The sequence below is a fragment of the Pagrus pagrus genome (assembly GCF_965226575.1).
Source record: "Pagrus pagrus genome assembly, chromosome: 16".
Classification (NCBI taxonomy): domain Eukaryota; kingdom Metazoa; phylum Chordata; class Actinopteri; order Spariformes; family Sparidae; genus Pagrus; species Pagrus pagrus.
In genome coordinates, this window is record NC_140200.1 from 10979217 (window position 1) to 11003951 (window position 24735).

General features: G+C 42.9%; 1 protein-coding gene across 2 annotated transcripts in view; it reads right to left on the minus strand.

Moving 5' to 3' along the window:
- Positions 1 to 24735, minus strand: part of usta (uronyl 2-sulfotransferase a) — a 60361-nt gene that overhangs the window by 22208 nt on the left and 13418 nt on the right. For both annotated transcript variants that reach the window (XM_084377295.1, XM_084377296.1), the window contains exon 2: positions 4193 to 4236. In XM_084377295.1, the coding sequence (XP_084233421.1) occupies positions 4193 to 4236 (44 nt within the window). The remainder of the gene's footprint in view (positions 1 to 4192; positions 4237 to 24735) is intronic.

The following is a 24735-nucleotide window of genomic DNA, read 5'->3' on the forward strand; positions in this document are numbered from 1 at the left end:
TAATGTTTTTTCACATTTCAAAGGAAACATTTTATGGATTAGAGGTTGTTGGCATTCACAAACAAACAAGAAAAACCCAAATCAGGGTCAATGGCATACATTTCACAGGGAAAATGATTTTGAGCAAACAGGAGATGGCTCGCTTTGGACAGCGGTCCAACATTCCTCTGTGTTTGCCAAATAACTACAGACTTCTCAGCTTATCACAATAATGAGGCAGATGAAATACATGCAGCGTTTTGCAGGACACCGTTTCCCGCTGATATGATGACAAATGACTGTGTTGGACTTCGGACAGCCTGGTGTTGTGTAACACAAGAAAAACATCAGCGATGCCATCAAAAGTCCAAATCTCCCGCCGGCACTGACAGCACTGAAAGGGCAACCTTTCAGTTTGTGCTATTGTTGTTCCCGCTCAGTAGAGCTTAGGTTTCTGATGCACGCTGTGAGAAATGTTCGCAGTGTCTGCCAGTCAGGGACTCTGTCAATAGTCGATCCACAGTGTGAAAAAGCGTTTATGTAACATGGCTGTTTTCCACCGTGTCTGATCCGGCCGCTCCTACTCCCGAGTGTCAGGGCCGTTGTTGTGGTATTTACAGCTCTGAGGCTGGCGAGCCAATATCGAGCAGACTTTGAGGGGATGAGCTGTCCCGCACCTTTCCTCTCTCTCACGCTCTCTCTTCCACTTTCACTCCTCTCAGTGTCCTCTTCTTCTCTAGCACCCTGCCCACACACTTGTAACCAAAACCTCCGTGCTGTTTTCAGACGTTGGTTCAACAAACACACATAAATTATCGTCTCTGTCTCATGGCCCGGCCGCCCATTTCTGCAGACGACGGACATAATTCTGCTGGCTGCAACCGTCGACCAGATAACTGCAAGTTTGAGCACACGTCCCGGTCTGCCACGTATGAGGACCACCGCACACACACTCATCCATCTTCCTGCTGCAGTTCCTGGAAACACACGCCAGTTCGACACCGCTAACTTGCACTTTTGACTGACTTAGCCCTGCCCCGGGTTCATTGCTCTCTACAGTCAACATGCTCATCCCACACTGTGTGGAAAACAGCATGTTAAGGTTTCAGTCAGGGCACATTGAGATTCTCAGCACTTCCTGTTATTAATGACCTATCCATTCATCTCCACTCTCACTCGAAGAAGGAGGGAGTGTGGGAGTTTCTGCTCTCAAAGTAGCTGCGGCGGCCGAGCATCCATCCGGAGATGTTTATCTAAAATAAGATGAATTGATTTTCAATGGCTGAGAGGAAATGGGAAACTTTGAAAACACTTTCAAAGTAACATCACTAATGTTTTACACTTGTTTAATGCAGAAATGTAATGACATTAATGACATGCAGATGTCTGTTTTTGTCTTCCAGTTTCAATAAATATGGAAAATATTAGCACATAACGCCTAACTAACAACTTAGACTTGGAGTATTAATGAAAATCACCACGGTGCCAATAAACTCTTCTGTTTAAGATTAAGTGCAATTAAGAAATTAGGAAAAACCACGATGGGAAACGAGCTCCATAAAGCGATATTTAGAAACAGGTTTTACACATGTGTAGAAATGTAGAGGGGACATTCTTGTCATGCTTCCATAAACATAAAGACTCGTTACTCTATTCTGAGAGCTGCGTGGTTTTTCCATGCGCTCTCATTTACGTTGAGCTTTCAACTCGACTTCTGAGCTCTCCCTACATTTACCGTCCAGAACCCTCAGAACATGCTGCGCTGCGACCGACCTGATCAATCTCAGCTGCAGCAGGACGTCAACAAAAAGATAATGAGAGATGCGGTTGATGTAGTGCTCGCCACTGACATGGCATTAGGATCGTCTGTCTAGGAGATGTGATGGCGACAGATATGGAATCAATCAAACTTAGCAGCTGGGGTGTAATCACAGTCAGTCTCGTCTGTCTCTGCGGAGGATTTATGTAGATATGAAAGCATGAAAAGTGTCTAGATTTTATGTCACCGAGACAAAGCGAAAGGAGGGAGAGAAAGACTTGCTGACTTGGTAGCAAGGTATGTATATGTATTTACCTTAAACTAAACTAGAAAGTAAAACTAGGTGTGGAAAAAAACAAACATTTTAGTCAGCTGAAATGAAAATGAAAACTCAATTTGAGAAAAAGCGAATTCAAATTAAACGGTGTAGTTACAAAACTAACGAAAATAAAATAACAAAATAGAGGAAATGTCTTTGGGAAAAGTGTTTGTATTGAATTCTGAACTCGAATCCTGCCTCTGACAAACACCAAACGTATTACAATACAAATACTAGAACGAACACTGAAATGAGTAAAAAAGTAAAGTCAAACTAAGCCTATTTTTTTTTCTTTCTGGAAACTAATAAATCAGGATTAGACTGATGTATTTATATACATCCGTCACATATCAGTCAAGCAAATAACACACAATGATTCAATTGGTTACCATGTTATCTCATAGCTGCCCATAAATTATTGAGATTATATGTAAATTGCTGTAGAATTTATTCACTATCCCTCCTTCAGATTGCATTTAGCTTCGCTGATTGATCATCTGTATCTTCACTGTGTTACGGCTGAAGGTTTCTGAACCCTGAACCCCCTCAACTATCCGCACCAGCTGCGTTCAAAAGTCCATGCCAACACTGCGACTTAGCACACATATACTATATACACTATATTTTAAGACAGAGTATGAAACCAACGGCAAATATCCCACAATGCAATGCTGTAGTGACAAAAACAACAGAATGGCAAACGACGAGCGTGGCAGCTCCTGCGTCTTGTCGTAGCACTTCAGTAAGCGTAAGTATAAGATTTTGCTTTGCCAGGCGTAATCAATATTTTAAATTACAACGGTTACACGTCTCCAACTGGCGAGGACGCTCGTGGGAAGTGAGGTCACAGATGCCAAAAAGTCCCAAAACACCAGTTGCTGCTCGGAAAACCTTATTGTTACCAGCCACCATTAATCATTCAGGATGATCAATACTGTGTGAGCATATCAACGTTTTCATCAAAATCAGAGTGACACCGAGTCCAATTCTTTGGTAGTGTTGGCTTTGACAAATAGCAGCAATCATGCTCGTTGGAAAGCTGCAGAAGCTGAAGAAGCTTGCTTCTGTAAAATCACACTTTTCTTTGTCAAAATGAACTCCAGAGCTTGTGTGTTTGCATGATAATGTAAATACTCAGAGTCAGTCAGAATCGCCTCGGGACGAAGTCAAGCTGTTACACTCTCAGCTCGATCCAACCGTGAATGATGGAAACTTTATTAGACCTTATTTCCTCAGTGCAAGCCCACATAACGCTGAACTCCTGGCATCAAACCTACAGTTATGTATACAGTAAACTGGCATTGTGAGCCTCTCCTGAGTGAGACATAAAGCTCTGTTTTAACAATTTTCCCTGAAAACTGAAACTGCGACAAAGCAAATTCCCACAACCTCGCCGCAGTGATCCGGTCAGCCGCAGTTTGTAACGTATAAATAACACTTTGCTGTTATCTGTGTGAAACAAGCCCTGTGGTCGCCTGGTTTTGGCTTTGTGACCATAACAGGCTTTTCAGAGTCAACATATAACTCACAAACAAAGCCCAGATGTGACTTAAGTTACAGCTGCTCGTAAACAAACCTGTAACCAAACCGGATCAGCCGAAAGCCAGTAAAAACAACACCGACTCTTCCTTCAGAACGGCAAAAAAATGATGAACGGGGGGGGGGGCGGGTATTAAATCGGCGAAGAATGAGGTGAAAATGAGGTGGCGATTGATAAAAGAAGGAGATAATGAACAAGGGGGCAGACGGGGCAAGAAAGAAGTTGGCAGCGGGAGAAAGAGGGAGCACAGAGGAGAGATAGTCATGCGGACATGCAGCTGGATGAACACAAGGCCCCTGTGTCAGCGGCGCTGTACGTGTGTGCGAGAGCGAGGGGGTGCGTTCAGAGCATTTACTGTAGCGCTGAAGCCAGGTCTCGTTGGTATTTAGAGCGAGTTTGCACGCGGCTCCTTCGCACAGACCTAACCCTTATCCCGACTGGACTGAGCTGGCTCTCAGGGCAGCACATCAGAGACACATCAGAGGCAGAGAGGTCAGGGGGGGAAACACGGAAGGTCAAAAAAGGGGAAAACGCTATCAAAGAGGAGAAAGAGGGAAGTGTGACATGACATGGAGGGATGGAGAGGAAGGCTTACTCTTGGAGCAGGGGGTCCGTGGTCATCCAGATATGTGGATTCACCTGCAGAGACAAGAAAGTACAAGTGTGAGGATCCTGATACACAGAACAGAGGAGTCAAACGAATAGAAAGAATACGCGTCAAAACAACTATTTAACAGTTCATCAGCGTAAAGATGCAGGTGTTTATCGCGTGAGGCCAGATTGAGAACCTGAGAGATGTTAAGAACGGTAAAGAGGATTATGTAACACTAATCTAAAGGCAGTTCCTCTAAAATTCACACATTTCACCAAGGCGGGGACGCCGAAAGAAAATCAGGAATATTTCAGATAAATTGACAGATGATGTTTTTCTTGATACTTTTTCACATAAACTATTAAAAACCCATTAAACTAGCAGACAGGCATTGTCACAAAGCTGAAGAGTTTATGGCACATAGAGACACATGGTGTTCTCAGGACTGTAATAAAGGGTTAAATGTTTATTTATCAGGACCCTCATTAGCTGAGAGCAATTATGCTTGTGACTGTACAACTAATTTATTTATTCAGACTGCCTGTGAAATTCTGTGAATAGTTTAAGTGTTGTTATCTGTTTTGATTTGTTTTGGTTTGTTGTGGTCTTTGCCGATAGTTTAATTCACTCTACTTTTTATTGTTTTGCTAATTTATTTATTTATTTATATTTTTTTTCACTATTTTTAAATTTTCCGACTGTTATTTCTTCTATTACTTTTGCAAATATATTTGTAATGCCGCCAGTCAAATTTCTGTGCTTTTATTATGGGACATCTTTAAATGAAGTTGATTGTTATATCCATATTGGGATTATTACTTCCTAATATCGGTATCAGCATCAGCCCCAAACAGTATCGGTCGGGCTCAACTGATAAATAAATAAAAACAAAAAAAAAGAAGCCAAAACAGCAACAAAAGGCATAAATAATGAAAGTCTCTCCATTTGACAGTGAACCTCTGACCTAGATCATATTTGGCTTTGACTCATATGTTTGCTTGATGAGCTTCACTTGTTTTCCTTCTCCTCTGATTGCTCTGTCCATCTTGTTTTACTGTCTGTCTGCAACTACTGATTATTTTCACAATCAACCCATTCATTGTCTCACAGTCCTCTGCAGTCTACAAAATGTCGAAAAACTGTCTTCCGAGAGCCCAAAGCGACGTCTTCAAACTGCGTCTTTTGTCCAACCATCGGCCAAAACTCAAACACTCCTCGTTTACTATCATAAATAATAAAGAAAAGTAGCAAATCCACCAGAAGCTGGAAGCCGCAAATGCTTCAAATTTTTGCCTTCAAAAACGACCAAAACGATGAATCAACTCTGAAAGTAGTTGGGAGTTCATTTTCTTTCAACAGTTATGGATTAATTTGATAATTGTTGCAGCGCTGTTGCAAACCTGACTCTTAATAGGCGTCTGTTGGCATGACAGCATCATTATTCATCTTTTAAGTTGTTCCCACACGATCATCATCAGATTCATTCAACATTAGTCCCCCCTGCAGTTTCAGAAACAGGTGGCTCTTCACTTCAAAACCTTCACCCCAATACAACAAAACCTCTCTCATCTCGTCCTCTACCACCCAAAGAAAACAGCGTCACTCCTCAGCATTGAGTCCGCGGATGTCATGAAGAGACTTACGACCTCTTTATACAGTATATCGAACACTGTGAAGCTGTTTTACGAGGGAACAATGGAGCTCATTCAAGGCGGCCCCACACTGAGAGTCTGTGCCATGCGTTTCGGCCCACTCCCACTCAAATCCAGGCCCTGGCTTCAGACAGCGGCCTTTTTCTTTGGCCCCCCCTTCCAGACACAGAGACGCATCGCTTCCCATCACATTTACAACGTTCAGGTGGCCACGCAGCAGAGAGGGAGAAAGACAAATTGAAGAGCGCCGTGGAGGGGATAAAGCTATAAAGAGAGGAAATATTACACAAGAGAACAATATCTCCTTGTGTCTTTGAAAGATGATCCAACTCACAGATGAAAATAGCAAGAAATGATGCATGAACACACACACTGTTTTATACCCAGCCAACGTTTCTCACTTGGCACACACACTTTGGGATGTTATGACTGCATACGCTTGTGTTGGAAGGGTATTGTATGACTTTCTAAGTGCTGTGTATACTGAAGATAGTGATGTGCCGGCTTTGAGTAATAAGTCTTTGACCGAGATCCGATCCGTCTCGATTTGGCTCCGTTACAATATGACACATAAACACATCGCAGACACGGTATGGGACCTGCTGTGTGTGTTGTGGCTCATTAATTTATCAGGAGTATAAATAATGACACAGCTGCGCTATGCTCGCCCTCAGGTGTTTTTTTTACATTCTATCTTTGCATCTGTCTTTGCGTCTCGCAGCCTTTTTCTGAGGAATGCTGAGGGGAGGCGCGCGCTCGCAGCTCTTCGCCGAGGCATTCGAGGTCGCGGCAGGGCGAGGATGCAGAGAGGCCGACATCTCCGTTCCTTCCTCTGTCATCCATCACGGACGACCACCCCCCCGCGACCTCCAATCCCCTCCCCGCCGCCCGTGTGTGCTTCTCATTAGCGTTTTTTTTTTTTTTTTGGATAGGGGGATTGGAACTAATTTTTTCCAGGGCACGAGGCTCGTAAAGAGCTAACAGCTGCCCTCCGCCCCCACCACCCACTGAGCGGAATATGAACTTAAAGAGCCACTGTACAGTGCACTGTACTCATCGACCCCATTGTCCTTTTATCCACTGCGAGAAGTCAGTGAGGTGGACGCGACTTCCTGGCTTGATTACGAAATGTTTTTAATTCTAGAAGAAGCAAAAACTCACCACACGTTCCGGCTGCAATGTCAATGATTTATTAATAATCTACAGTAACTGTGGCTTCACTCTGCACCCTACACTGTGCCATCTGTTCGTAGGAATACACAGGAATAACCTTCAAAGCCAGCACTGTATCTAACCATTTCCTTACAGTGAGTTATGAATTACGAATTAAAGGTAAAACCTTAAAAACACAGTGAATGCAGATGTTGCCAGGAAACAGAGATTTACTGTATGCATGGATTACTGAACCGGTCAGGACAAGAAATAGTTCAGCACACAACCCCAATAAAATGAAGAGTGGATGGATGTATTATTGTGTGTAAAAAACACAAACCATTAACTAAATGAGTCATTAACATGTTAATTGGAGGCACAAGCTAGCTTTCCCAGTTTCCATTTTTGTTTTTTTTGCTATCAATCATCTCATCTGACTCTTGGCAAGCAAGAGATGTCAAACTCTTCCTTTAAACATTATTTGAAAGCAGAACAGCCCGTGGAGAGGCGTGTCATTTGGAGGTTGAAGACAGTCACTACTCATTTCCAGAGAACAACTAACAGAACAAAACTTCATTTGACGTTCCTGCAAAAGCAACTGTGAACACTGCGGCTGCTCTGATAGTTACACGTCTGTGCCCATCGGCCAACTGACTGATCCAAAGTCCTGCCCGAGCTCGACAACAAAAAATATGGAGACGTCGATCCCCTTTAGCTGTGAGCTGCAGCGTTCATTAGGTAGTCTTGGGGAATAACTCAATGTAAGTTCAAGAGGCTGACAGCAAAGACTTCAGTATGCAATGGAAGGATCTATTCGCAATGGTAAGTCTCACCAGCCTTGATCTTTTCAAGGCTGGTGCTCAAGGCTTTTCACTTGACAGGAAGCAGAAAGCTGACCGAGGTTCATCCGGGTACCGAGCTTGCAAAACTGTTATTGGAGCACAGAGCAAAACATGGGCGGGATTTAGGAAGGGTTAACTGGTTCATAATCAGACCAACGCACCTATAGGAGACTTAAGAACGACACATCAGACAGTACAATGCACCGATACCGTCATCAACACACCAAATGAGGGAATGTCTTTTTAGTTGTAGAGGTCCAAACACCATACTTACTTACATACTGTATGTAGGCACTAATAATACACGGATGGTCGGGAGGGGAAAAGGTTAGGTAGGAGAGGGCAGCTTTGTCTGTGTGTGTGTGTGTGTGTGTGTGTGTGTGTGAGAGAGAGTGAGAGAAAGTGATTGAAGGAGAAACTAACCGGAGAGTGGGTATGCATAGGCATGTAGCTAAATGGTTAATTGGATTACTGTGTCACAAGATGCACGGACTCGCCCCCGGCTAACAGCAGCTGCACAACCATTCCTGAGTACAACTGTCTCATCAATACTGCAAGATGGACATAATAAATCAGTAGTGCTTTATTAAGTATTAAGTCAATAAATTACATAGAAAAGTCTAAAAAAAAAAAACAGAAACAAACAAAAGCATCCAAAACTGTGAAAGCACATGTGAAGCAGACTGGGGATATTTGGCTACTTACAATCTGTGGCATTCAGGGAGGATGACATTTTGTAAGTGGATGTTAATTCCACTCCCACAGCAGATTCTCAAAGGATTTTGACTTCAATAAATTGAGAAGAGCTATGTCGCAAATAAAAGCTTATGATCTGCACAGCAAGAGCCCCTCCACGAATCAGCGCGTTTTATGATTGTTCTGAACAACACGTGCGAGCAGTACAAGTTAAAAGTGAACGCTGCACATCTCCAAGCAGAAATATTCAATGTGATTTATGTGGTGGAACAAATTGCGAAAGTCTGGCAAGCTGATTATTGGCATTGATTCTCTGCATGAATAAAAAAAAATCCAACAGGGTCTAATCATTGTGAATCTGGTGAGGGATCCCAGCGCCCAAACTAAATATTATTCTCACAGATTTGAGAACGACAAACTAAAACTCTATTCAGCAAACTACTATTAAACACCTATAGTATATTAACTATGACCTCAGGAATACTAGAAGTGGAATTATCCAAATAGATGTAAAAAGAGAGAGAAAACAAGGCTGGCCCCCGTCCACAAACTTTCTTAAGCAACAATCTTCCACTAATCACCTCATAAGGTGATTCGATTGTTTTTTCCAATGAAAGAAACGAGTTGTTTATGTCTTGTTGATTCATAAAACTCACTTACAACAACCTGAACAGCTGCGTCTGTCTCATCCACACATGTTTTTTTTAGGCGTCGTGGAACGAAACAACCAGTGGTAGACTCAGGATGTTTGAGGGGCAGGGGCAAAAAAATAAGGACACCCCATATATGGGGAGGCACCAGTGCTCAGAAAGTCTTGATATATTTATAGTGAAGACCATCTTTTGTCCACTGGAAGGGCACCCTACGGCACGTCATCATGTTTTATCTACCAAAGGGTCATCCAAGTTGGCACTTTCTCAGTGTCTTTTTGAACATGGAGGCACCAGGGTGGGGCCATCAGTGACTTGAGTATGAGGATATAAACTCTTGGACATGTGGAAAACATTTAGTTTTGGAGAAAAGGTTGGCAATATTTCCTGACAAAAATAGGTGCAAAATACCCAGTGGGAAAGGTGCTGGATCACAAAATACTAGGCAGAGTTGAAAAAGAGAGATCCCCGGACCAAAAAGCTTCACTTTGAAGGACGTTAATTCACTGCCATGTGATTTTTTGAGCACCAGACTCTTCTTCAGATTGCCTCTGATTCTCACAGAGTTGCCATCCTCCATAACCACAGTTCAAAATCAGGTGACATAATATAGCAGGTGTAGACGGTCGTCAATAAAGTTGTACCAATCTTTTTGAAAAAGCTCTCTATACATAAAAGGTACACAAAGAAACAAATGAGCTCAGAGGTTCCCAAATTCATTTCAAACCAATATGTAATGTCGACATCTCAGCATCTGTCCGGGAATAACTAGTCAGACTTTGACCGAATCACTCCAGAACAAGTTCCTCAGGCTCTGGAATTTTCCCTTCGGAGTTGGCCTGCTCCAGGAATGCTACAGAAAGTTTGGGAATTTCATAAACATGTATTTAGAGCCGAGACCATTTCATTTGCTTTGTGAAATTGGCGACCTAGCTAAGTAGCGCTTAGGAAAGAACACATCCCAGAATAGGCCGAGGTGGGAGCGGAAAAACCACACAGGAATGGCTGCTGCGAGCGCAGCCAAGAGGATAGAGCGCAGTGTCGAAGCGAAGGGGCCTCCGCTCTGCTGTGGGACACGACCCAGAGCAACGATGGAGGGTTACGGCGCTGCTGCCCTGGAATGTTCTACGAGTATGTGAAACCAGATTACAGGTTATAACAGACTGTGGAGATGAAACTTTCTCATCCTCACCCACATCCTGCTGTCTGCCACAGACGATAATGAGAGAATGAAAGGTAGGTGCTCGCTTCAGAAGAGGAATGTAGAGCGTATTTTTTAAATCAAACAGAGTAGAGACAGGAAAAAAGTTTGACGGCGTTCTGATAGATGTCTCACTCCAGTCTGAGCTACAGTTGAAAAATTACATAACTTCTGCGGGACCCAGCTGTGTCAAACACACCCAGTTAAACTTAGACACATGTCCATGGTTACAGTCCTTACTAAACATTTGTGCCATATTAGAGAGCGTATAAAAACAAAGTCAGTGTGCTCGGGCTGCGTACATGCTTTTCCCTGTGCGTTTGTCTGCGAAATTGTGTGTTTGTGTGGTCACCCAACCCTTTGATTTGGAGTGTGGGAGTGGCCCTCTATTAAGACCCATAGCTCGACCCATCTACCTAATTACAGAAGGGAGTTAAGCTAAGGGTCAGGGTCTCCACCCACTGCATCTTGCTCCATGTCACCCCTCAGTAACTCGAGAATCAACAATGGTCAGACGGGTGGTTGTATAAATAAAAAGGCTGCCGCTGCTGTGTTATTGCAGGTGCCCGAATGCCAAAACCTGGTAGGGAGACTAATTTGTGGACTTATTGCTCCCCTAAAATTTTGGTTACCGAAATGGAATAAGAGAGCATGCACACATGCGTACAGATGTGCACGAGGCTGGGAGACTTCAGGAGGACTGTAAGCATGTCATTTGTGGACACCAGTGGTTGCCACCGTGCATACTGTACGACAGCGACGTACCACTAAACTGATGACCCAGCAGAGCAGTGTTGACACTGGTGGCTGTGCAGCTAAAGGCCCAAAAATAAAAGACATGCTTAGCGGAAAAAAGGAAAAATCAAACCTTAAAGGGACAGCTCACCCCAAAATCAAAAAAGCCTATTTTAACTTTAGTGCTGTATATCTGTCGAGAGTAAATAACTTGTCAAGGAGGTTATGTGTCCGTTTGTTGGTTGGTTGGTTGGTTTGTCAGCTGGATCACCCAAAAACTACTGAGCAGATTTCCATGAAACTTGGTTGGAGGATGGGTCTCGGCCCAGAATAGATCCTATCAACGTTCTGTGTGGATCCAGATTGTTGTGTGTTTTTCACTTTCTTTAACATTGCAAGATGGGGTGTTTTTCAACATTTTCATACATTTTTCTAAGGAATAATGCATGGATATTCTGCGCACTGGTGCCCCCCTCCCGCATACAGCTGGTGCCCCTTTTTTTTTTGCCCTTGCCCCTCAAACATCTTGAGTCCGCCACTGGGTTCGATTATCTTGAGTAACCACGTCATGATTTCTGGAAAGAGACATTGTTGTCAAGTTTTTGTAAGCTGTTTTCTTTGCACCGCAGGTTGATTCCCATTTGGTTATCTTGTATTTGGGAGAAGGCAGACGTCTCTACGGTTGCAAACTACAAAACATCAAAACAATCTAAATGGAAAAATAGCGCTACAGCTACGACGAAAAAAAAGAGGGCATTTCTGATTTCAGGGTGAACTTTCCCTTTAATAATTTCCAATGCGCTATTAGTAAGAGACAAAAAAAGAAGTATGGGGCAGTTAATGAGAAAATCATTGATGTGTAAGCCTGTAAGAGCTGTCTATGACAACACATAGCATTAATAACCAACACACTTTGAAGTATTTAATATATGTGTTATAATCTTCCATGTTTGGACATGTAGTAGTTGACCGGTTCTGTATTTACCCACCTGTGCATTTCAAAATGTATGTCAAGAATAACACACTTTAAACTCAGTAGATGTTACACTTGGCGAGTTAACTTTATCTACGGGACACCAGATGAGTGACTTGATGTCTCAAAGTTCGAGGAGGCAGTCGATGAAGCTGAACGAAGCCGAGCAAAGTGCATAAAATCAAGTGGAACTGTTTGAGGATGCAAAGAGAAGCAGTGGAGCGACACTGGCTTAAAAAACTCAAGGCCGCGGTGCTGCGGGGACTCCTGCATTCAAAGTTTAAAGAAAAAGAGGATTTCCATCACTTTCACACTCAAGTTTTGCAGCACAGGGCAGCGACTGCTCTCTAGGTGCACAGGTTGTTTACGCAGAGTAATCAACTTCATTAAAGTGAGAAAAGAACACTGCACGGTGCTCTCGGGGGCCGCTGCGATTTCACCTCGCTCTCTGCGCTGATTTCCACACAAAAACAAGTTTAATTCTTGACCTCGTGAGACCTTACTCTATCTGGCAGCCTGTCACAGAGTCTATGAGCGCCGACTGCTTCTGGAAATCAGGTAGCTTTGAAACGAAGAAATGAGCCATGAAGTAGAAAATTGGGCAAAAAGTTGAAACCCTAATGGACGTCTGACGCCACGCAGTCAAAGGAGGAGAAGTAATCAACCAGTGAGGCAGTGATGCGAATGCCCTTTCTAAAATATGATATCCTGTGGGTGACATTGCCACAATGATGAGACACAATCACACGTCAGACACAGAAAATATTGCTATTCACAGGATGTGATGCTGTCAGTACATGCTCTGTCAGCTAATTCTGGACGAGCCACTTCCCCTCCGGAGGGCACCGGAGTGCTTGTGCAGTTTGTACGTACCTCGTCTCGGCTTGTGGACATGTGGGCAGGACACCAGCTGTCTCGCTAGCCTGTCCTTATGGGTAAAGGGCCTGGCGGTGGCCATTTTGACTGACCAGTGATTTTTCCCATACACCCCTACAAAAGAAGTCAAATGGACTTTTCAGACTTACTTTTAGATTCAAGGAGAAAATTAAAATTATAAACAACAATATCCAAAGGGGTGAAGGGAAATTTCACATAGAAATGTTAGTTGACGTGTTACAAAACATACTTAGGGAAGGGGAAAGAGAGTTAAAGGAGATCTATTATGTTTTTTTTCTCTTTTCTTCAGTGTGTTATGTAGCTTTTTGTGCATGGAGAAGGTCTTAAAAAGCTCAAAGTTCGCGGGAGCTCCTCTCTCCCACAGAAAACAGTGCTCCTGAAACACCTCATAAGTAGCCTAGCCTTTAAATCCTTGACTTCTTGACATCACTAATACCTTGTCACACATTTTCATAATTTATGCATTTATTCACAGTAGAAGGGAAGCTAACTGGAAGCTAACTGGAAGACACTGTGACAGTGCTGGCTCAGGCTTGTGTGAGCTGACCAATCAGAGCAGACTGTGTATTCAGAAGGGGGGTCTTAAAGAGACAGGAGCTAAAAACAGAGCTTGGGAAATACAGTGCTGCTGCACTGGACAGTGTGAGAAAACTGATGCGTTGTTTGAGCATTAAAGCATGTAAACCTATTCTAGTAGCAACCCAAAACTAAACTACTATAAACCTAAATCTGAGCAAATGTCTCCTTTAAAAATATTTTGTGTGTGTGATGGCATTTAACGCAGGGTAGTGTGTTGAGAGACCAACACATGGTATCTTCTAGAACAAATAACTGCACATTAACTTGTCAGCAAAACAAAAAAAAGAAAGAAAATATGTTTTGAATCACAGTAGAAAAATGCCAAAAAAGCCCCAAAGAATTTCTGAATATTTTAAGAAGTAAATAATGGTCGACCCTTGCACACCAACAAAAACAACAGCAGCAGTTAAACTCCGGCAGCCAACTCATTAAAACCGACCGCAACTACTCGGCCTCTGTTGCTTTGCACCAGCTCTTAGCTCACAAAACACACACCAGATGTGGAAATGCATTGTGCATAAATGGCTGAGCACCACTGGTAAGTAACATCTGTGCCATACACAAGTGGAACTGGGAGCGAAAACTCACGGTGGTAGAGAGTAAATTAAATAGTTGTCTCGTTGTGAGATGTTGCACAATTAGCACCAGCAAGATGTTCTCTCTCCATGAGTGCACTTTATGTGTCAAGAGAAGTCTTTTTATGAATAACAAATGGTTGTCCAATTAGCACTGACTAAGCATGACTTAGTAACTACACTATGACTATGATATTTAGAAAACAGAACGTTTGTACATGCGGTATAAATCTTGCTTGGTTATACTGTTTGACTTGAAGCTAGATTCAAATATCGAATATTAAAAAACAATGAATCTGAATGTAAGTGTTTGGTTTTTTTTTTACAATATCTTGGAGCTTTTACTATAGCCTCTAAATGTGCCCTGCTGCAGAAGCAGAGACACTGTCTGAGTGAAAAAAGCCAGAAAAACACCCTGCTTTAATTGTTTGTTTGCAATACAGCTCCCTTGGCCCTGAGCCTCAACCAAGCTAAATCAAAAGTTTTTGAAAAAATCTTATCTCTTTCTTTTTTTTTTTTTGGCAACACAAGCTTGTTTATGACTCTGAAGCCTGTTTTTTCCCCCCCGTTACATGTATCGACCTTTTTTCACCACCAGATGTGGCAGAATACGTCCGGCTAAAAAAACAACCCCCCTGCAAATGCCGAGATCTCACCATCAGATAGAAAAAGAAACCGAAATGAAAAGACAAAAAAAGGATTACGATGTGTTATTACAAGACCTTTAATCGTGGCAATGTCGACTGGAAACAGACAACGGCCGGTTGTGGGAACTCTAAACAATCTACACCCTTTTTTTTTTGGGAATCCGCGGTGATGCTGCTGAGTCACAAATGAGGCGCGCTATAGATAAATCTGGAACAAACACAAAGAGCTGGATGCAAACTCACGCCTGACTGCACACTCATCACCAAGCCAGATATTTTAGACTGCTGGTGAACCAAATCTTAACATGTATTTTTGCTGCCCTGTCATGATGTTAGTCATGAAAGGTTCTTTTTCTACCTCACGAACTAAAAAGCAGCCCTTATGAGCACCACGGGTGAGCAACCCCTGCTCTTACATGCCAAAAACATCTCCGCTTTATATGTTTAACTGTTCAACACGAATACAAAAAAAATGGTTCATGAGTCTTGAAACCTGCAGGATTTCTCCCACTGTGGGTGATTTCACACTGAGCGTCAGCTATCTGCTTGTTTTAGGTTTCATGCTTGGGTGTGCATGTAGCCACTGGAAAAGCCTGGAAGCTGGAAGACCTGCAATGTGCTCTATCAGAGTTGCACAGACCGGCAAGCTTTAACCCCACGGCCAAGGACACACATGTGACACACACACACACACACACACACACACACACACACAAAAAGAATCACATCTGTGAGGAGGCTGAATGAGGTTACAAAACAGTGAGTCAGAACTTTAGAGATTTGAGAGAACAGAACCAGAACAACTGGGGAATACACTTACTAACTTAAGAACTAGAGTTCTCATATCTGTATGCTAAATATAAAGCTGGAGCCAGGAAACAGTTAGCTTCGCTTAGCATACAGTCTGGAAACATGGATAAACAGATAGCCTGGCCCCGTTTAAACCATAGGCTGTATAAAAAACATGCACTTTGTGAAACATTGTGATGATGTCACAGTTTTTATATCACTTTTCTCAGCTTGATTAAAGTTTTATTAATATTAAACCTCCACGGATCAAAAAATCATAAAAGAAAGAGTCGTTATTGACCTGTTTCCAGTTTGAGTTGTCCTGTCGACAGTTTTATGATGGCGGTCTATGGGGAAAATTGCTTGTTGGGCTGCAAGGGAATTTTTTAATTGCAATCCAACAAGTGGCCATTGGGCAAAATTGGAAGCCAGGCTGAGCGGTGCCACTGTATCCAGGTCTTAATAGTAGATCCAGTTAATGTCAATGCCTGACTCATGACTCCTGGCTGAGGGAGCGCTGTGGGTGGAGGTGAGGTGGGTCGGATGAAGCGTGGGTTGCTACAGCTAGCAGCTAGCTTTCGTTCAAAGTGCCCGTGCCCTTAGTTATACATATCTTTTGGCCTTGAACTGGGAAATTATTTAAAGTGACCAAAAGCATTTCTTGTACCAGGCTGAAAATAGTTTATTTCTGCTGTGAAATTGGGCATTTGACAATCGACTCAATTTTGGAGCCAGCCTCAAGTGGTGATTTGAGGAACTGCAGTTTTGGGGACTTCATTTTTCTGCCTTACAGGTTGCCGCCTGGTCCAAACTTGAAAAAATAAAATCAGCCTTTCAGCAACTTTGTAGATAACTCATTTCATTTAGAGGTGCTTGTAGGCAGACTTTATCTTATCTGCTCTGTTCCTGCTGCTTTGCTAAACTAATCTGCTGCTGGCTCTGGCTTCCTATTTAGCATATCCTCATCAGAGTGGCATTTATTTTCTCCTCCAAGCTCCAAACTCCAAGCAAATAAGCTGATTTCCAAAAATGTCAAACTATTCCCTGATCAAGTTATCCCCTCTGTCTTCTTGTGGGTTTCTTACATTTTGAATTACAGAAGAAAATAAAAACGGCATACATGCGTGCGGACACATGTTCACGCTCGCATGCAGGACGCCTGTAGTGTGCATGTGTGACAAGCGAGACATGCGTGGGGGGCTGTGGATGAAGTTCAGGGTGAGGAAGAGAGGAAAGGGGAAAGAATGGGGGCAATGGAGTGAAATGAGGAGACAAAACGAGGGATCAGAAAAGAGCCAGTGAATTACTATAGAGGACCAGAATTCCTTTGGGTTCGTCATGTGACAGAAGAAACAGATTCAGGAAAAACAGCTGCTGTACTCTAAAGCGCAGTGAGGAAATGAAAAGAAAGAGAGTCAGAGGGGAGAGACGGAGAGGGGAAGAGTGAGAGACAGCGAGAGGGAAACAGGAACAAATTTTTATCAAATCAGTTTGCGAGCCCTCTGCGGAGGTCAGCGGAGGAAGATGAATTGCACTATCTGGCAGCTGGAGCTTCCTCAACGGCATGAAATCTCTTCAACAGAGAAAAACATAATGATTCCACCAGGAAGCACAGATTCATGCCCACACAGACATACGAGTACTGTATATACAGCACGTAAACAAGGATTGAGAAACATAGTGCAAAATTACTACCAAACTAGGTGTTCCTCTGTCTAACGAGATTATTTATGAAATGTAAGGAAGACTGGGAGCTCACACAGAACACTAAATGATGATTAAAGGCACTAATGATAAAGCAATATACTGCCTATGGAGTGTGATGGGGTTTTATTGCTTCCTGGCAGGAAGTGTTGGCTCAGGGGCTCATCCAGCTGTGAGAAAGACTTGTGTCTTACGAGTGATGGCAGTAGATTAGTGCATTCCTCTGTATTTCGTCACAAGTTATAACTCTAATCGTAACAAGGTGTGTGTCCATGCGTGTACGTGTCATCCACGCGTGGGTCAAAACAGAGGAGCTATTGATTACGATGCATCTAGATCCAACATCGCATCTCTCTCTGCAGCAGCAGCAGCCCTTATCAGAGTTTGCTCACCGGTGAGCGCGGCGGTGACGGTGCTGCAGGTTTTGCCCTGCAGAACAAACAAGACCGCATAAAGAGGAGCCTGTGTGGTGCTAAGTCTCACACTTGAGTGAGGGATAGGAGAGAGAGAGAGAGAAAGAGAGAAAAAATAAAGGTTGTGAAAGCATGATGATGATAAAGGACAGGAGACAGAAGAGCGATGCTCAGTGAAATGATGGAATGGAATGAGAGACCTACAGTCCAAGAAGTTAGGGAGTTGTAATAGCTTTCTGGATAGCCTTGTCAAAACTGAGACCATGTCATAAAATATTTCCACAGGGGGAAAATAGCTGGAGCTGCGCACAATGTGCGACTGTGGTCCTGTGAAGCGTGCTACTTTTCTCATGGGCCCTAACAATAGACCTTTATGGGACTGTTACACTGTTCTGTTTGAGACAAGTGATTTCAGCACAGGGATGGTCCATTCCAGACATACAGCATATTGTCGCCACACGTAAAGGTCAGTGGCCGTCAGTTAATTAAGATATAGCACGTTAATGTGATGGATTCTGTTGGTATTTTATGTATATATATCTATATATATATAAACCACAGAAAATTCTGCTCCTGAAACGCCTCATCAGTAGTCCCCTCTTTAATTCTGTGACTTTGTGACATCATCATGTCACACATTAGCATCATTTAGCTGTATCTTTTTATTTTTTCCCCCCTGATATAATTTATTTAGCAGCTGCTCTGGTGTTGTTAGTGTTGCTGGCTCAGACGTGTGTGAGCTGACCAATCAGAGCAGACTGTGTATTCAGAAGGGGGGTCTTAAAGAGACAGGAGCTAAAACAGAGCGTCTCAGACGGAAGGAGGAATACAACGCTGCAGCACTGGACAGTATGAGAAAACTGATGTGCTTTTTGAGCATTAAATCATGCAAACTTGTTCTAGTTGTAACCCAAAATAAAATGATGAACCTGAAAAATAAGCATGTGTCTCTTTAAATCATGTTTTTTTTTTCTATATTAAGAAAAATAACTGCAGTATGTTCCCAATGCAGTATGTTCCCAAAAACCCAATCGTCCCTTTTTTTACATCATTTGATAACAAATGAACCCACACAATGACGTGCTGGGGCAGAATATGAAATGGTAGAATACTGGAGCCACAGCCTACAACCATTCCAGTTCACTTCGGGAAATAGCAAATCCTAGTCGATAAAATAAAGTATAATTCAGCTTCTCTGTCAGCAAAAAAACAGACATGCAACAGTGCATGAACTGGAGGAAAAACAAAACATAAAACAAAGTCGAAAAAGCTGCCTCCACAGTAACCTCCAAACATAAGTAGAAATGGAAATTTCATAAAGAGACATATTCAGCAAAAGCTGTCAGAGAAAGTCAAAAACAAGCCGGTGCCTGAGTCAGAACTGTTTCTAACAGGGAATCAGACCAGGAGCAAAGCTGGTTGCAGACACATCGTGTCCAAATGCCAAGCAGTTTTCCACAAGTGTCCAAACACTGATTTACTTAAATGAGATAATCGCTTTAGTCTAATTCACCTAATACATCATCATTATAATCATATTTGGGTAATATTTTGCTAACCTAATTACTACTTTTAGGAATAAACTCTTCCAAGACATGACTCTTCCTCTCCAAATTTAACTGTTTTCCATTCACAGCAGCGCTGCGCAGATACATGTATAGTCTGGTTGCGGTACTTATGTATGTGTTGTGTGTCTTTGAGCATGCGAGTTCTTTCACATGTATACCCAGACTCCATGAAAACCCCAAATCTCTGACTAACTGCACAGTGGAAGGTCGCGGAGCACTGGCCTCTGTGCCTTCATCCGCTGTTACATAAATACTCATTTGACGGAAACTGCTGTCAGACTCCATCTTGGTCTGCAGCGCCGGTCAGTGCCAGGTTAAACCGCTGCTGGACCTGGACGCTGCCACGCCTCTGTTTTGTGCTCAGTTCTTGCAGGATATGCGTGAGTGTGTGATAATAGACATGTGTGGTTTGAACATCTGATTGCATGTGCAGTGTGTGTGTGTGTTTGAGTTCGGTGTGTGTGTGTGAGAGAGGGTGAAAAACAATGACAGAAAGGGCAGAGAGAAAAGGGTTTGTGTTTGTGTGCTGAAGAGAAGAAATGTGTGTGTATGAGTGTGAAAGTGTGCAGGGACATTTTACAGTGCCCATTACCAGAAGCCACAGGATGTGCGTCTGCAGCAGACCACCTTGTACCCCATGACATCACCACAGTGCCTCCTGAAACACCATACACACATGCCTGCACGCATCCACATCCACACACACACTTCCTTACACGTTATTTTTTCCCTACCCTCATCAGGTGCCAAATAAAGTGCATTTGCCATGTGTTGAGCACATGTCGGTGACCGTGATCTGCCCCAGTGAAGAAGAAGAAGAAGAGAACTTTGACAAACGTTTAAACAACGGCTGAGGTATCACGCATCATGTTCGCATAATCAAAAGCACGTCCGCCGCGCTGTCCACACTGTAAGGCATCGTGACGTATCGTGAGTAAAAATGTTTTATTCGGCTGAAGTGAACAATGTAAATGGAGTGACAATGTTTGAACAGTTTGGTGATAATGCAGTGACAGGCGTTTGGCACCTCACTGGACCACAGTGGCCAGAAAGAGAGCAAAGAGCAGCAACCGAGCAATAAACAACAGATGGCAGCTCGCACTTCCAAGAACAGCAAAACAGTATTTATAGACAAAGGCTTTGAAAGAGGCTGTGTACTGCGGTAACAATCGGGGCATTTTAAAATCATTCCAGCATCATCATGAATCAAATTTGAGGCTGCAATCTGAAAGCGAACCACGGTGACCACCGCCAACAATGCTAATCACGTCCAAATATGTGAATCAAGATAGGAATGAAGCAACTGTGACTTGATTGAGGAAGTAAAGGCAGCATGTCTAGTTCCAAATTAGGACTTTGTAGGTTGAGTCTTGCCCAGAGTGTACCACGGACACCTGGACACCATTATTATGTACGTGTTTCACTCGAAATGTATAATAAGGCAACTTCCCGAGGCTACATAAAGCAAAGTTTGGTCAACTGGTTCAATCCGTGGCACAATCTGACTGTGTGATGTAATAGTTTATAGAAGCATGAACTATGATTCAGCTTGAGAAATAGAGGAAGTTGCATCCTGACTATTTTTATCACCAAAGTGTTTCTTGCCTCAGAGTAGATATCTGTTGGTCAGCAGGTCATGAGGGGCCATAAAATTCAGACTTTGAGCTTTTTTAAAACAAAAAAAAAACATTATAACATCGTTAAAGAATGTACAATCGTAGTTATTTGGCAGACTTCATATTAATGGGCGAGGTAGCTAAAAAGCATGACTCATGTTAGAAAACAAGAGTACAAACTGAGACGGACAAGCAAAACAGACTCTTCCTAACGACCCCATTAATGCCTTATCAATGCCTGACCGATCACTCTCCTCCTTCCTGCAATCTTGAATCTAAGCTTCTCCAAATGGAGGATCTTATCTCATCCACATCTCAAATGAAGGTGCAACATCGGACTTCCATAATCGCAATTAGGATTTTTAGCCAATGCATTACACAGATACACCGTCCACTTGTCACTACCAGGGCATAATTCAAAGCAGCGTCTCACATTGCACATAGATTCTGACATTTTAAGACTAGTTTCTGCAATACGGTAAGACTCAAAGTGGTACGGTAACATTTCTTTTTTTTTGGCACTATTCAGCAAATACTTCTATGCCCTTTGTTGTGACCCAACACATGCACGTTTAGCTTTTAAGCACGACTACATTTTGTCCATTTCACCTTCACCCACTCCTGGGCTTTTTTGTCCGGCACTCCTCTGGCACCTAAACCCAAACCACAAGCTCTAAAGGAGAAGCAATGAAGAAATATACACCTATTATGGGTCATTAGGAGCCTCATTTTCTTCATAAAGTGGGTTTCCTTGCAGTGCCACCAGAGTGCCAAGTGTACTCCTGCTCTGTTTCTGTTTTCAGAGGCAGGCGGAGTGCTGAAGGTGCTCAGTCTCCCTCTGCCTCCGCTGTGTTAATATCACATCTTGGTCAGAGGCAGCACACTGAAACCCTGTACTGTACTCTCGCAACAGGCACCCTGCTGAGCCCAACGTACACACACACACTCTCCCTCTTCTCTTCACTCCCCCACACACATATAGCTACTGTACACATGCACGCAAGGCAGAGGCAAACAAACACAGCATCCACACGCTGTTGATTCATGCTAATACTGGCCGGTACAGCTCCACGGTGTTAAGGTGAGGGAAACTCTCTCACCCTTGACTGGCCTCTTGGAAAACGTGGGCACGGCTTCAAGTTCGGACCAAACACTGGCTCACAGAGAGAGAAATAACTAGCTTTCATTCATAAACACCATCTGACGGGCAGCCCATTGTCATTTGAGGGCAGCGATGATGATTAACTCTCAATCGCGGTCGGGCAGTGTGGCTTTGAATGGAGAGCATTCATTCGTGGTGTATGACTGGCATGCGTTAATCTAGTGTTTGCACCTTTTTAAAGACAAAAAGTGTGAGAAATGAACGCTACACTGAATATTTAGATGGTGTGGACAGTAAAAAGACAGAGTAAAAAGCCATCATGCGTCCACACCCAATTTGAGGGAGCTGGATCCAAGTTACATTTCAGACCTCAATATGTCATCGACATTCTAGAGACGTCAGCACGAAACCGTGCAACAGCACTTGCATTTTGTCCAACTGTATTTGCGGTCACTCATGGTCATTTTTGTCCTTATGCTATTGCGCACAGTTCACAAACTCAGACAGTCTGCACCGGCCTGTAATCAATGTGTCATGTTGCTTTCAGCTCTGCCTATAAATACACGAGCAGAAATCTGTCCCACTCGTTAAGACTCCAGTCTGGTAGATGACATTGTCAGAGGGATTAAAGGAAAGGGAGAGGCAAAGATAACGAGGGAGAGAGGAGATAAAAACAGGCTAAAAGTAAAGGACGTCGGGCTAATGAGGAATCAACGCAGAGGGGGACGGTCCACTCTTCAACCTGTTTCCCTAAAACGCATTTAATATTTCAAAGCACGGAACATGAACTTCTTGAAACGCCTGGTTTGAGTGGTGTGGCTTTCCATCTCTGTGGGGCAGCCGGGGAATCTGGGAGTAGTTTAGTGGGAAGGACATGGGCCCGGTTTCTGCTGGTCCCTCAACCCCTGTATTTAGACCAACCCACTGGGATCCTTTACTCTTATAAATAGACTGGCAGTAACTTGTACACCACAGTCTATTTTAACATATGTTACTGACACATATGTGACTGAGCAATGTGTGTCTCTCCATTAATGAAGAATCACTGGTGTGGAGTAACTGTACTGCAACCTTTCAGAGGGCTTTTATACTCTGACAGCCTGTTATATGTTGCAGATTAAGACTGTACAAACAAAACATGGGATCATTTAACTGTAAAGCAAGGAATCTCTGTCTGTCTGTCTCTCTGTCTGTATGTGATTAGCCTATCTGGAGAACTGTTTATCCGATCTACTTCACACTTGACAGGTGTGTTGCTGAGGACCAACGGAAGTGCAGTGTAAAATCTGGTGCAATTTCACAGGTGACATGTTCAATACTAAGAAGTAAACTTTGCAGTGGAAAAAAAACAAAAGTAGAAGGTTGGATGAATTGGGAGGCGCGTTCAATACAGGTTTTCTATTCTCCGGTGAGAACTGGAGGAGAGATTTAAAATATTTTGTAAACAGCAGCATGCTAGCTTACCTTAGCCTCAAGGGCTAGAATGTTTAGCGTTGCTTGGCAGCACTGTCAGCAGCTCAGCTCCTTGCATATTATAGACTTATAGAGAACAGGTTAATTGATCTTAATTTGTGTTCAGTTAAGTAAATATAACTTATGTAAAACTAAGAAGTGGCTCACTTTCTCATTATCATGTCCAAATGCTGCTATTTACGTGCAATGAATTGTAGTTGACTGGCCTGTTTTCGGCGCTGGATTCTTTTGTTTAACTACACTAACAGGAAACACCAGGCATATAATTCCAACATGGTGCATCACGGACACCAGAAATAAACAAAATTGTACTTGTCCCTGATGTTTTTATTTTTTTTCTTAATGTTTTGTATGTTTACTACTCACTGAAGCGCTCCGGGCTGCTGTCTGTGTGTGCAGGATCCAGCTAAGCATGGCCTTGAAGATCGGGCCTCTCTTTAATTTAGCAATGTGGGCTGGGCTACGCTAGCTAGCGGTTAGCGGTTCGCTTTAGCCCTTCAGAAACACCTCATTAGAACAGAACGGCTAATTATAGACAGGTCGACACTAAGCTACATGCTAGAGCCACGATGCATAACAACCCGTTATGAAACATACGAGAAAAGTTGTTAGGGTCATCTTCAGAGGCTCAGAGACACTAGCATGAGGAAGATGGATGTTCGTGGCTTCCAATTATGGTTGGCTGGCCTGAAGAGGCTTAGGATTTGTTTTTAAAGCGAATATAAGAACAGAGGAGAAACAAAGAAAATTAAAAATAAACAGGCCGGTTGATGGAAATGGACAGTCACGTTAACGGATAATCCCCAAAGGCTGTGATCTCATTATAACTTTGTCTTTCATCTCTTCTTTTACTGAATTTTAAGATTGCATTCAACTATGTGTCCCCTGAAGCCAAATTTCACAAACAGACATAAACAAAAGTACATATTTTTTCTGTCAGACAGTGAACAGCAGCCATTTAAACCCACAGATTATATGACTCTGTCAAATATGTCTTGCCATCATAATTTACAGCAAGTCTTAGTAGACTGCAATCAGCAGTTTTATACCAAAAACAAGTTGTACTCCACTAACAGCAGAGCTGGAAAGTAAGCAAGAACATTTACTCAAGTACAACTGTGTACTTCTACTCCACGGCATCTCAGAGGGAAATATTGCACTTTTTACTCCATTTTGTCTGACAGATTACTTTTCAGATTTAAATTTTTCATACCTGCCTGTCCAGTGAAAGGATGAAGTATTCCTTCATGGATTTAGAAAATTCTCTTACTTCTTGAGCGAA